The sequence below is a fragment of the Malus sylvestris genome, chromosome 17 (assembly GCF_916048215.2).
Source record: "Malus sylvestris chromosome 17, drMalSylv7.2, whole genome shotgun sequence".
Lineage (NCBI taxonomy): Eukaryota > Viridiplantae > Streptophyta > Magnoliopsida > Rosales > Rosaceae > Malus > Malus sylvestris.
The window spans coordinates 2,452,722-2,467,331 of record NC_062276.1 but is presented as its reverse complement, the minus strand read 5'-3'; the positions used below and the strand labels follow the sequence as shown (position 1 = coordinate 2,467,331).

Sequence of the window (14,610 nt, the reverse complement as noted above, 5' to 3'; positions counted from 1 at the left end):
AAATTGAGAACCATATCCATATGCTGGTTAAAAATATTTGTAATCCCTATTTAATTGTTTAATTAACCAAGTTAAAAGTTTACAAATTGAATCATGGTTTGCAAGCAATAGTAACAAATCTATTCGATTGAATTTCAAAAGTAAATCACTCTAGCAAAAACACTTTTCATAAAATTGCTGAAATTAGGGATTTTCAAATTTAACCTTAAAACCTTTATATTTTATAAGAAACAATCTCAAACGATTTCTAAAAAGGTTTAGAACTAGAAGTTTGAAAAGGATTTTTGGGTGCAAGAAGCAACTAGACTTGACGTGTTATTGACAAAAACATTTCTGGTAGAATTGATTACAAGCAAAAGTGTATTTTAAGAGTAAATTGTAGCAATGATCCTTTAACTTTAACCTAACTGGAGAAATGGTTCCTCAATTAAAAATTCATTACCGTTGGTCCCTCAACTTTAATCCAACTGGAGAAATAGTCTCTTAACTTTAACTCAATTGGAGCAATAGTCCCTAAAACTTTAACCCAATTGTAACAATGATCTTTCCAACATAACTCATTTTGAAAAAAATTTGACGAAGGTGACAAAAATGACTATAGCTACACATTTTGATTAGTTGAGGGACCCCAATTGTAGCAATAATCATTCAAACATAACTTATTTTAACAAAATTTTAACGAAGTTGACGAAAAAAACTATAGCTACATATTTTGATGAATTAAGGGACCAATGGTAATAGATATTTATTTAAAAGATCATTGCTCCAATTTACTCTTTTTTTACGAAGCCATCCCAAACTGACGGTAACGGAGAAATAAACGGATAGGTTTAGGGCAGCAGCAGAGAGCAGGATGGAGGAGGAAGAGTGGAAAAAGAGCAGGGTAGATGAGGAACAGTTCCCTATATTCGCTGTCATCGGTACTCATGAAAACCAACGCCAATGCGCTCACTCTCTCTCTCTCACATCATTCTCTCAACTCTCCCTCATTCATTCACCCTCTCTCTCTCTCTCTCTCTCTCTCTCTCTCTCTCTCTCTGCAGAGTTTTATATAAGAAAATCTTTTGCTTTCATTAACAAAGTTTTACAAGTCAGTAAACAATAGATTAAAGTAGCACAGACTCAGAGAGAGCTAGAAAGATTTTTGAGTATGATTGATACAAGGGATATATCACGTGTCACTATACAAATGATAGGAGATTTATGCTAAAAAGTTAATAACTTAAAAAATAAAATTTATCACCGCTTTTATTAAAACACGTAATGTACCATTTGTGTTTCCGTTACAACTAAAAATTTCTCGAGAGCTAGAGAGAGAGAAAGAGAGAGAGAGAGAGAGTTGATTGATTCTATTTCTTCTGCTAGCAGATCGATGTTACATAAACAACCGGGAGAGAGCTAGAGAGAGAAAGAGAGTTCAGTGATTCGTTCTTCTGCTTGCAGAGATAATAAACAAGCGGTGGAAATATATACAATCTGGGCATTTGCGATCAGATCGAACTTCCAACTTGTTCATCTTTCATTACCCATTTCGCTTTGTATTCCAACGATCGAGCTTTCTCATCATCCAGAGTCGACCCAAGATCACATCCTTTGACTTAAATCTCAACCTTTGATTTGATCTTGCTTCTCCAGGTCAGTTCTTTCTTTCACTTTATACACATTTGCATTACTGCTCTCATTCATTCATTTTCCCGTAGTTTAGAATACAAATGTCTGTATAAACACGCGCATCGTAGTGTAGATTAGATTAGACTATCGCTCGAACTCGAATGAGGAGAAAAAAATGTGGAATGTAGATCACATATTGCTAGACAATTCATGCAACTGCAAGCCATTGATCTGATGTGATATATGATTTGCTGTGCTTCTTAGCGAGTGATTTTTTTTCACTCAATCGAATTACCTTTTATAATTGCTCAATTGGCGATTGGCTGATTTACTGCGGATGGGTCCCACTCATGTTTAACCTTTTTATTTAAATCCATAAGCTTGTGAAGGAGAAATTTATCAGTGTACTGAAATACGATACAACAAATGTCGTAATACAACGAGTGATTGGAATTTGAGGGGGATTTTACTGTTCATATATACACTCACTTTATACATGCTACTATTAAATCGTTAATCAGTTAATAAGTTTATACGTCGCTAACTGCTTATTCAAGTCTACAGCACAAATATTATCCATGATTTAGAACGATCATTTTTGAAGTCATCATTGAAAGTTACACTTTAATTGAAATGAGTTTTAAACATCCAATTGCGATTAAAAAAAATCACTAGACAAAATATTATCGCCAAATAATGAAATAATCAAAAGGTTTTTCATTTGGCTACTAATGACTAGGACATGCATCTCCCTTAGTTCTTAAAAGATTTTTCAGTGTGTCGGAACACGCCTCAGTACACTATATATAATAATATAATTAGTTAAAAATTTGACAAAGAAATTTAAACTAATTGTATCAATATATTTTGTGTACCAGACTGTATTCCCAACACAATAAAAAAAATTTCTCAGTTCACAGTCTAGTTTCTCACATGTGATCAGTCAAACAAACGATTAGTTCAGATCCACCGTTTTTTATATCTATATACTATATATGTATGATTGTGATACTTTCTTTTTCTAAATTTGATTAATGACTTTAATTTCATGCCATTGTTCTTTTCCATGTTTTAATTAATTATTATTAGTTTTTTAATCCTCTTTTGCCTCAGTCAACAACCCAAAACTGCAAATTCCCATCTCATCGTTTTTGGTTTTCGCATTGGAATCTTTCCCAAATTTAATGTCGTTTCTTTCAAAATGATTCTTTCTGCTTTCTAGACCTGACAATTGGGATGGATGAAACTAGATTATGCATTGCTGATACATTTTTTAATAAAATAAATGTTACATTACTGATACAACTTTAGAATTTATTTGTATTAATGCAGAGTTAATGTAATCAGTTTTGTGTGTCTGTATTTTTAAATATTTTTTTTTTTCAATCATGGTTGTATCTTAGGCGAATAGGCCCCATGTGAACTTCCATGGATCAGAACTTAAAAATTGGTAGCACATTGACAATATTTTATTAGAACACGAGATTTGATAAATGCTTCAACAATGGTAATATTTTTTTAATCGAGATCTTCTTTGGATCTTTGTGTCCGGAGATAAGGGAATTGAAGATCCAAGTCGTTGAATAAAGAGAGATTTGAACCCTTGATTTGAATGATGTGAGTCAAAAAGATGGGCTAATAGGAACCACATAATTTAAAATAACTTATCTAAGTTTTTGGATTCCAGACACAAATCCGAGGAGGATCTCAATTCATACCTTTTCCCCCAAATCTACAATCTGGATCTCGTGCAATTGATGTGTGTTGATTTTGACAGTGCATTAAGACAATCAAGTATAGTTTTCAGTATATATCAAACTCATAGCATCAATTTTCTGGTAACATTTCCTATCGAATTACACTCTGACAAAAGTTATTCAATTTTATCTAATTGTCTTTTTTGGATAAAGAGAGACCTCCATTTGCTTTTTCACATGACTTTTGGCATGTTTTAGGAGAGATTTTCGAAAACGAGGGATATGTTACATGTTATTATACAATTGGAGAGATACTTGAAAAAAAAACTTTTCTCATATTGTATAATGACTATAATATACCAACCCGTGTTCCGAACATACTAAAAATTTTCTTCGTTTTAGAGCTTGAAATAATGTTCATTTTGCGATTTTTGTCTACTTTACTTTAAATTTTTGATATTATTGTTTTCATAGTAATGTTCTTATGTGTGTTTTTTGGACCTCTTAGATGTATTGTTAAAGTTTTAATAAATACCGCTTTTAAAAAAGAAAGAAAAACAACTTATAATAGGGTACGACGTTAAGGGACCTAGTTTAATTATCAAACCTAAACTATTATAATTTTAACTGTTTTATAAGATTAAATACTTGCGACCCTTCTAGTCGTGGTAAATTCAAACTTGGCTATACAAGGAAACCAGATAAATATCTCATCTTTTGTAAAATAGATAATAAATTTAATGTAGAAGTTGAATTGAGATCCTCTCTAGATCACTGTGTCTGGAGTTGACGGACTCAAAAATCCGAATCACTCATTTTAAATAATATGATTCTCGTTAGTCAATTTAGCTGGTTCACCTCACACAAACTAAAATTCCGGATTTCTCTCTCTCTTCAACGGCCCAAATCTTCTACTCTTTGGACTCTGGACACAGAAATCCGAAGAAGATCTCAACTCGTAAAAGTTGGTGTGGTAGGAAAAAGTTATTATATTTAGACAAAAATTAAACTGATTGGTGGAAGGTGAATGGAAAGATAGGACAAAACATAAATTGTAAGAAAGCTGAGACACGAAGAGATCATTTGTCTCACGAAAACACATTGAGGGAAACTTATTCATAAACTCAGGTTTTAACTTTTTTTCCTCCCCTTTCCATTTTCTACCTTGCCTTTTAACCTCTTTCCATGCATTCATTCAACCAAAAACCCTAATTCTTACTGCGCTGCACTATCAGTCTATATGTGCCCTTCTGTCTGTCACCACTACCACTCCATCTACCAATTTGCCCCTTACGTTTTTCACAACAAGCATATATAGGAATCGGGTTGTCTGAATTTGATTCCATCTCTCATGTCATCTTACGGTGTGAGTTTGGTTACTATGAAAAACCCAATAACACTATTGTTCTAATAGGCAATTTTAATAAACATTCCTTATTATAAGAACTAAAGATCCGTTAAACTCGACGTTTAAATTTAAGACTCAAATTTTCCGACTCACGTCGAAAAGTTTTAACCCTCAAATCTCTGCCCCACGAATGAAGTAATACTGAACTGGCTCATTCACTATGCCTGTCATCTCACATGAAAATCCATGTTAATGAGGCACATTTGTCATTCAAACGCTTTGGTTTCATCTGCCAAAACTAGTCAATAAACATTTTGTACATCTTTTACCCCTTTTGCATATAAATTTTACCCATAATTTCCGTCACGACATGGAAAAAATTTTCAGTGTGCTGGGAAGTTGGTATGAATGTTTTACATTATATTATTGAACTACGATGCCTTACATTATGTTTATGGACCATTTTGCCCTTTTGTATTTACCAAGATAAAAATGCATGAAAGAAAATAATATCTTTGCGTCTCCCTCCTCCCACGTCCCAGTATAAAGCATAAACATGTAGGAAAAACCCCTCCCCAGAAACTCGGGATCAAAATCTACGCTCCTCCCGCATCACCGTTGAAATTTACAAAATCTCTCATCTTTTGCAGGTTAGATAAAATCCGATGGACGACAATAACCCGCCTCGGGCGTTACGTAACCACCACGGCAGTTCGTCGTCGTCTTCGTCGTCATCGTCCGAGTCGTCCGACCATCGCGGAGCATGTCACACGTCATCCGCGGGACACACCACGACACCCGCGCGGAAGAGCCGGTACGCCGCGGACGACGCCGTGGGGGACCGGATAGAGTGCACGGGGAGGTACTGCAAGTCATGCAGCGGTACGTTGATCGCGGACTGCGTGGCGCTCTGCTGCTGCCCCTGCGCCGTGGTGAACTTTCTGACCCTGGCGTTCGTTAAAGTGCCGTGGATGGTGGGGAGGAAGTGTCTGGGATTGGGGAAAAAGAAGGGGCAGAAGCGGGAAAACAAGAGGAGAAAATGCAAGGGGGGTGGGAGTAGTAAAAGCGGGATTGAGTGGGTGGTGGAGAGAGGGGAGGAGGAGAGGAAACAGCCTGAGGTTTCACGGCGCGGCGGGTACGGCGAGGAGGAAACGGAGTGCGGCGGTGCGAGGCTGGAGGCGGAGAGGGTGTGGTTAGAGTTGTACCAGATTGGACACCTGGGTTTTGGGAGAGTTTCCTTTACTGGTATTCAATCTCTGGGTAATAAGGGGCAACTAGGGAACGTAAATTAATTGTATACGATAATTGTTTGTGTAATGTAATTTAATTTGTATTCAATTTTGCTTTCTGTTTAATTGTTTCTTATTTACAGAAGAGAAATGATTTACGCAGTCTCATTTTCTCGTTCTGCACTCAAATCTTTTGTTAGCGTTACAATTGAATATATCGCAGGGGAATTAATAGGCGAAAATAAAGAATGCGTAGGAGGAGAAGAAACTGCAGGTGTGAAAAATATAATATAAATGATTGAAATTTTTTATATAAGTATTTAACCACTTGTATTATAACAATTATTATACGGAACAATTCTCTACATATTTAAAATTTCACCACGTAGACGAATTATAAATCATAAAAAATGGAGAAGTTTTGGAGACGGAGAGTGAGTGAGGAAATAGGAGAGTTTGTGGCAGTGGAAGAGTGACAGGGGGCAGCACGAGAGCAAGAGAAAACTGGGAGTTGGTTGACCTTTTCAAGAAAATTAAGATAACCATCCTTTTAATTACTCTCATTAATATTCACATTTTTGTTTGTTGCAAGGGGTTGCTATCAGTATCACCTGTGAACATACACCATTAATCTTTTCAAATCATGAGTTAAGTTGAGAAATGAACAACCCGACGTCGGTAGCATTGGCGGTAATGAAATGTTACATTTGTCAATGTAACATTTGGTGGGATTGAGAAAGATTTTTCGGTGCGATTGGAATGAGAGAAGAACATCAAATGTTATTATACAATTAAAAGAGTTTTTTTTTTAAGTATCTCTTCAATTATATTATGACATATAATGTTATGTCTTGTGTTTTGAACACACTGAAAAAATCTCTCGGGATGGAAAAGGATATACCATAGATTAGAAAAAAAAACAAAATAAGTTAGTGGTATTCTATTTTAAAGAAAAAGATTTTGGCTAAATCACACGAATAACCACAACCTTAAACAAGACATTGTTTATTCACTTAAGGAGAGGCCGTTTGGTGGTGTTTTCAATAAGTTGCTGTCATGTCATCAGTTACTTGCCACATAAACTTATGTTCACAAATAAGTAAATAATTATGTAATTAAAGTATCGATAATATTATTTATATAAGTGATATGTTGATGGTAAATTTATCCACATACTTGTCAATATTGAATGATTGAATTAGTCAATTGAAAAAAAAATTGAAGAACATAAAAGAAAAAAAAAATACAATGGCGATAGAGTAATTAACCACGTTTAGACCTTAAATGACTCAATTAGATGATAAAGACTCTTCACACCCCGCCAATTTTTGGCAGGAACCGGATACTCTCCTGAGCAAATGATTCATGCCATTGAAATTTGATACAACGGTTACAAACATAACTTTTTTAAAGTTATAATAATTACGATCGTTGAATCAAATTTCAACGGTCCGGATACTTTGCTCAGAGCCTTCTAAGGAGGGGATCCGGTTGATTTTTGGCAAACCATGGCATGACACACGCTTTTATATACTGCCGCGTGGCACACTGTCAGTAACTGAACAGCGTAGGTTAGCACCCTTCTATTGGATATGCCCTATCCTACGCCTAGATGCGCGATGTGCTTAATCGGGCCTACGGCTGCGAACCCACAAAACGAAGCAAGTCATCCTTCTGTTACCGCCTTCATCAGAGAGAGAGAGAGTACTGTGGTTCCAGAAAGTTCGAATCAGCAAGCGAGTCGACTCAGTGTCGTGAGCGAAGCGAAGATGGCAAGCGAGCCAACTCGGATAATGCTGGCAGTGAACGAGTCGACCATCAAGGGCTACCCGCACGCCTCCATCAGCAGCAGGAAGGCGTTCGAGTGGACGCTCCAGAAGATCGTGCGCTCCAACACCAGTGGTTTCAAGCTCCAGTTCCTGCACGTCCAAGTCCCCGATGAAGACGGTCATCTCTCTCGCTCTATCTTTCTGTTATTACTTTTGTGATTTTCGATTTTGTAATTGTGCTTGTGCTCTGTTTGGTTGCCGAGAAAACGGAGGAATTTGAATAGAAAATGAAAGGATAAGGAAATTGAAAGCGTAACTGTAATTTTCTACTGGAAATTAGTGAAATAAGTGAAATAATTGGATCAGGAGGGTTAGGGGACCGCAGATTGTGTGAGAGTACTAAATTGGCTTCGCTATGAGTAATTTGTCAGTGTCATTTGGTTTGTAAAGTGAAATTAATAGGCGATGATTGTTGATTAGATCTAATCTGCTGCGTAATTAAGCAATTTTCAGTAGAATTTGGTACCGAACGGGAGAACTTGATAGCATTTTAGTAGTCTGATCACTTCCTTCATTTTTTATAGTCGATTTTCTAGTTCGTTTAAGTGGCGAATATTTACACATTGACTTTCAATTTTGAGTTTGATTACGAGATCTGACCATTTTCTGTGCAATTTTACTTTGTTTATGGTTGTATCTCTATGTTTGCTTTGATAGGGTGACTTCATTTCTGTTTGAGTATAGCGTGCTTCATGTATTTTCTCGTCGTGTCAAAAGGCATTGTGTGACCCAAACATCGTGATCATGATCATGATCATAATTGTTGTCGATGCGGTTCTAGTATCAACTGTGAGCATAGCATAGAGAAATTATGATCCCGAATTGATATGAGTTCATTGTTGTATGAACAATGTCAATCACTTTACATATGGTCCAGTTATATTTAACTGAGCTTCTGTTTATTCTTGTTGATTTGAGCGTGCTTAACACTTCATTTTGATTGTCCGAAAACCCCTCCGAGCTTTTTTCTTTCTTAGTAATGATGTGATTTTAACCCATCTTCGTCGCTATGCATTAGCTGGCAACTAATTGTTACGATAATAATATGTTTTGCCCTCGTTCTATAATAGGTTTTGATGACATGGACAGTGTCTATGCATCGCCGGAGGATTTTAAAAACATGAAGGAGAGAGACCGCACCAGAGGGCTTCATCTGCTGGAGTTCTTCGTTGACAGATGTCATGCAATTGGGGTACGGACTTCTGTGTTTTGGGATGGAGGGCAACTATAAATAATTCCATCCGAAGAATACTGAGTTGTACTTTAAGATAACATCTACATATTGGAATTATCGTAGGTTGCTTGTGAAGCATGGATCAAAAGAGGGGATGCCAAGGAAGTAATCTGCCGTGAGGTGAAGCGTGTCCGGCCAGACTTTCTGGTGGTGGGCTGTCGGGGGCTTGGACCTTTCCAGAGGTATAAGTCCTTACCTTAATATCGACTGTTCCTAGCCTTCTTATATTGCAGACGTCCTTTTCTTGCGTCTTTTGAAACTAGCAGGTAATTGGGTTATATGCCTATCGTAGATAATAAGGAAAACTAATGAAAATGACTTGAAAACTTGAGTTTTGATGATAAAGACAAAATAAAGGGTAAAGTGAATGGAACCAGGATTGACTTTTTAGTGTAAAAATGTAGTTTGTCGTTAAAATGAATAGTACTTGGAGCTTTTCGTTAAAGTTCCCTAGATAATAAGGCTGTCCAATTCACTAATAGAATTTCCCTTCTCTCTTTTATGTGCAGAGTTTTTGTTGGGACTGTGAGCGAGTTCTGCGTGAAGCACGCTGAGTGCCCTGTCATCACAATCAAGCGCAGCGCAGAGGAAACACCCCAGGATCCCGTCGATGACTGAGTATCATCGGAATGTGTATTCTCTGTTTCCTTGTTCCGTCAATACACTCTTCCGACACCAGACCCTTGTACCTAAAAACCAACCGGGAACAAATTAAATGTGTTGCTTCTGTCGTGTGAATTTAAATTCTTCCAAATCATACGCAGAGGGAGTTACACTAATATGTACGATGAAACTTGAGTAGCAGTTCGTGTTGTACCGCAATCTGTTTGGGGGCTCGTTTTCGAGCTTTCTTGTTCTTCATCTATTATACGGCTTAACACTCTTTTCTCTTTGCCATACTTGTTCATCCTTGAAACATTATCCATGTTGCTTCTGCGTCTCCTCGGAAGTTTCGCGTCGTTCCGTTCGGAAGACACAGAAGAAAACTGAAATTTACATCAAACATAACTCCTTTTGATCTCTATATTTATAGGTCGAAGCAACTAGTTACATAGAGATATACTAACTTCGCCTGCTTACGCACTCGCTCACTAACTATATCACATGACTGGGGATTGTGTGCAGAAACAAAAGGTTCAAATTACCCTAGCAGAGAAACCCATCTACGACGACGATTAGACCATCGTGCTTACCGTCCCCAACAGCTCCTTTATCTCGCTCTCCAGTTTCGATTTCGTCACTTCCGACACTTGGCCGGTTGAATCATCCAGCATTGAGGTCATCCCCTCCAGTTTCCGCTTGATTAAGTCGACTTGTGACGCCTCACCAACCGCGGCGGGTGGCTGCGAAGCTAATGCCTGGGTTCTGGTCTTGCCCCTGGACTTCTTAGCAGGAGCGGAATTGGATATTTCACTCAGCTCGCGAAGCTTCGAAGCAGCTGCCAGGTTATGAAGCCGGAAAGTGACATTGGCAGCTCCAAACGGACTGTCATTTTGCGAATGGTCGAAGGCCTCTTGTGCATCGGCAAATTTTACAAAGGAAACCCGAGCGCAGAAATTGGTGTAGAACATCTCTGTTTCTGTTTCGTTCAGCTCTCCGAATTTACCATAAATCTTGATAAGATCGGATTTTGTGGGGAGAGAGGACCCGGGGCCAAATGTCACAAAAAGGGATGCAGGTGAAGCTGTTTCATCGGTCTTCATACGCCTTTTCTTCAAATCCGAAGTTCCAGACGCACTCTTTGATTTTCGCTTACCAGGCTCTGAACCTGATGTCTCAGTAGCTTGCTTTTGTGTAGACTTATCGGACTTTGTCTCGCTGCTCTTCTTGCTTCTCTTCTTCCCAGATTCAGTTTCGGGCAGCTTTTCTGTGATCTGATTTCGGTCTTTCCCCATTGAGCCAGGTTCAGATTCTAACTTCTTTCTCTTCTTATGAGGTTGCTTCTTCTTGTACAGTTCGTAGTTGGAGCCATTGCGATAAATCGAGTCTCTGAATATGGACATGAAATCCCCAACAATCTTAAAGGATTTCTTTTCTACTCGAGATGATGGATTAACAGCTGCAGAGCGGAGTCCAAATAGCACTTTATGAGTAGATACATTAGCTTTCATCGGATCAATGCTCTTCTCATCTTCTGATGGTTTTTTCGAACTCGAGCCACCAATTATCTCATTCCCAGTAAGTTCTGTAGAGTCTTTCTTCTGTAATGTCTCCGCGGAAGGACTCAGCATCTTCGGTGACCCAACAAGGTTGTCATTAGAAACTTTCGGAGATTCTACTTCTATGTCTAGACTCCTTTTTCCGGTCCTTAGATTTATGAAGGGAGGGGACAAGTACTTGCTCCTTTTCCTCTCTCTTGTCGAAGAGGGGTGATCAATTTGGTCTTTCATGTCAGTTTGTGAACCGCCACTGCGCAATTCCTCGTCTCTTGAAACAGGACTATCGCCAGCTTCTTCTTTGGTCTCGCCACCATTGCCATCAATTGCAATACGTTCATCCTTCTTCCTGCTCCTTGTTAAGACACCGTTCTTAGTTTCACTAGCACCATTTTCAACACTTGAAAGTTTTTTCATATGCGAGCTTGTTGGCGTCTTTGAAAGCTTGGCCCTTCTCTTTCCGGATTCAGAAGTCAAATTACTCTCACTATGATTCTCGCCACCTTTCCGCTTGTTCCGTCCAGATGATGCCCCTGCTTTCTCTGAGGTTGCTCCTTCCTTAGTTTCCGCCTGAATATCATCGTCTTCTTCCATAAGATCAGCAATGCTCTTCTGCTTCCTTCTTTGGTGTTGCCTATTCTCTAAACCTTGAGCTGAGCTTTCGTTTAAAGGTTGATCAGTTTGTCCTGTTTTTCTGGGAGAAGAAAACCAGTCTTCGAATGGCCCTCGGACCGGGACATCCACCTCCCTCCAATCATCCTCGAGACCAGGAACTGACTGCGCTTCGACGAAAACAGGCAATCGATAGCCTCCTTTTGAACAATAAAATGCAGACAACCAACTCTTTAAAGCATTCAGCTCAAGCTCACTAGACATGGACATAACTTCTGCAACACGTTTCAACTCAGCAAGAAGCTCTGCAGGCTCAGAAACACGATCCAACAGCTTCCCAACCCTGCCTTCTGGCACACGAACTCCTTCCTTAATTCCGGCATTTACTGCCAACGGCCGACCAACCTCACCTGGGAACTCTTCCTTTACACATATACAACTCATCTTCAACCTCACAAGCCTTCCAACCTCATCCACAGCCTGCTGCACAGCATTAACAAATGCCTTCGAGCTACTCTGCCGAGACATCTTCCTAAAATCCTCCTCAAACGGTTTCAGCTGCGAAGAATTGCACCAAGCAAATGTTCCGTCCCCAAAATACGCCACCAGGAGCCTGTCTTTCGCCTTCAATTTCAGGGCATACTCCGAAGCGTCCGAAGGATCACAAATTTGTGCAGGCCACCACGGATGGCTCTTAATCTTTCCCCACACGAAATCCCCAACAAGAAACTCATGTCCCTCATCATCCATGTCCTCAGTAATCTCATCAGTTTTCCCATCCGGGTCTTCTCCAATCCCATCCAAACAGCTCCCATTCTCTTCAATCCCTCCTCCGTTCACATCAGTCCCGGCCTCACGAGTCTTAGTCCCATCCGGGCCTTCTCCAATCCCACCCAAAGAACCCCCATTTTCTCCAACCCCTCTTCCTTTCCCTCCACTCTCCGCCTCAGCACCGCCACTCACCGCCTTCTTCTCGTTCCTCAAAACCGACTCCAACTTCTCAACACTCCCCTTCCCTTTCAGCTTCACCAAACCCTCCTCAGCATCAGATACATCAACGTTCAGGTTCCCAAAACTCCTTCCACCGCCGGCACTTCCCCGACCGGACCCACCTGAGCCAGCCCGGCCTCCACCCGAGTCGTTCACAACTTCCCTGATCGTCTTCTCCCCTGGAACTTCAAGCTTCTCCGGTCCAGGTGCAGAACCCAAATCCTCCTCCAGGGATATAGTAGATCGCGTCCCCACCATTCCCATTTCCTGGAAAAATATTTTCCCGGGAAAATCAAGCTCAAGCTCAAACCTTAATTTCACAGCTCAACCAAAATCATATACAAAACCCAAAACCCAAAACCCAAAAACGAAAACACAAAATTATGTAAAAATACAAAAATATGTAAAAATCAGCACATTCTAGGGTTTTAGGTTTTTGTTTTTGCTTTTTTTTTTTCTCGAAAATTCGGGAATTAATATAAATTATACAATAAACAAATGTATACAAACATAATATGTATAATACAAAAGGGAAATTATATTACCTGAAGAAACCAAAAGCTTCAAGCTTTTGTTTTTGTTGATCAAACAAAACCCGCAAGCTCCGGAGACGATTCTTTTTCTGTCAGAGAAAAACTACGAAAACAAAAGAATACGGATTTCCGGAATCGAATTGATTTCCGGAAGAGAAAAATCCGAATTCAAAGTTTGAAATTTTTTTAATACGTTTAGTACGTGAGACGGTGAGAGAGAGAGAGAGAGAGTGAGAGAAATGGCGGATGGAAGGGGGGGAAATATCGCGGTAAAACGGGCGAGAAATTGGCGTGAGGCGGTGGTGGTGGTGGGAGCTCAGAGAGTGGAGAAGGAGAGAGTGGGGGGTTGAGACTTGAGACGAAGCGGCTATTTCGCTTTTGTTGTCGTTTTCGAATCCGGATGCTCATCGAATCCTCTTTCTAAGAATTCCGAAAATTTGTTAATTTTGTTCGTTTATTGTATATTATACCGTCACAAATTATTTCAAATATTTTTATTTAAAATTAAACATAAACATTATTTAACAAAAATTAACTACACAATATACAATAAACGAACCGAATTTACGTATCTTCAAGATCCTAAAAAAAAGATCCGAAGAATTAATCATGTTGGGTCGTTTTCTAACAGAGCGGTCATCTCGACGTTCTGTGCACGGCCAGCTGACATTTGGGTTTGGCGAAGCGCCCAGACGCGAGAGTCTGGAAAAGGGACGTACTCGCTGTGTATTGAAGAGTGTAGTTCTTACTGTAGGGATTTCGAAGAGGAGCAATCATCATCGCAGGCAAGATCTAAAATATCGATGATATCGAAAATATCAGTAGTTTAAAAAAACAAAAATTTCAATGGAAATATCGAGATATTATCGATATCAATAAAAATTGAATAAAAACCACGGAAATTGTAAGAAAATCTTGGAAATTTTTATTGAAACTTTGCACGATGTTTATTTAGTCAATTATCTATTCGTTTATCACAAAAAAATGAAAGGAAATGCATTGCATGATGTATTTAACTTATTTAAGTTGATTATATAGCGAGCTAGCAAATATTGTGAGTCTATAAAATATGTAGTAATTAATGAAAGAAACTTAAACACACCATAATCATTTATATATAATGAATTAGTACAATATTTTACACTTTATACATTGCATAGTAAGATACATAAGTGACTTAGTACCACATAGAGTTCCTATCAAGGTCTAAAATATCGATGATATCGGAAATATCGGTAGTTCAAAAACACGGAAATTTCGATAGAAATATCGGGATAATATCGATATTTTAGACCTTGATCGCAGGTTCGATTGTGGCATTTGGGACATCAAACGGCTAAAAAGCTACTGTGTTGTGACGTGTAATGAAAA

General features: G+C 38.7%; 3 protein-coding genes across 4 annotated transcripts; 2 read left to right on the top strand and 1 right to left on the bottom strand.

Annotated features, from left to right (window-relative positions):
* Positions 1 to 1,413: 1,413 nt before the first annotated feature.
* LOC126610562 (uncharacterized) lies at positions 1,414 to 6,068 on the top strand. Its single transcript, XM_050278658.1, has 2 exons — positions 1,414 to 1,635; positions 5,307 to 6,068. Exon 2 carries the CDS (start codon positions 5,322 to 5,324, stop codon positions 5,946 to 5,948), a length of 627 nt encoding a protein of 208 aa, XP_050134615.1. The 5' UTR covers positions 1,414 to 1,635; positions 5,307 to 5,321; the 3' UTR covers positions 5,949 to 6,068.
* A 1,421-nt stretch (positions 6,069 to 7,489) lies between these two features.
* On the top strand, positions 7,490 to 9,831 carry LOC126610560 (universal stress protein A-like protein). Its single transcript, XM_050278657.1, has 4 exons — positions 7,490 to 7,832; positions 8,785 to 8,906; positions 9,012 to 9,130; positions 9,458 to 9,831. The coding sequence occupies exons 1-4, from the start codon at positions 7,505 to 7,507 to the stop codon at positions 9,564 to 9,566; spliced, it is 678 nt and encodes a 225-aa protein (XP_050134614.1). The 5' UTR covers positions 7,490 to 7,504; the 3' UTR covers positions 9,567 to 9,831.
* A 109-nt stretch (positions 9,832 to 9,940) lies between these two features.
* LOC126610559 (PWWP domain-containing protein 3-like) lies at positions 9,941 to 13,610 on the bottom strand. Of its 2 annotated transcripts, none has more exons than XM_050278656.1 (2): positions 13,252 to 13,610; positions 9,941 to 13,016 (listed from the first exon to the last, which is right to left on the bottom strand). In XM_050278656.1, exon 2 carries the CDS (start codon positions 12,968 to 12,970, stop codon positions 10,124 to 10,126), a length of 2,847 nt encoding a protein of 948 aa, XP_050134613.1. In that variant the 5' UTR covers positions 12,971 to 13,016; positions 13,252 to 13,610; the 3' UTR covers positions 9,941 to 10,123. The 2 variants fall into 2 exon arrangements, with proteins under 2 accessions (XP_050134613.1, XP_050134612.1); XM_050278655.1 differs by having other exon boundaries at positions 9,941 to 12,973; positions 13,252 to 13,609.
* Positions 13,611 to 14,610: the final 1,000 nt, after the last annotated feature.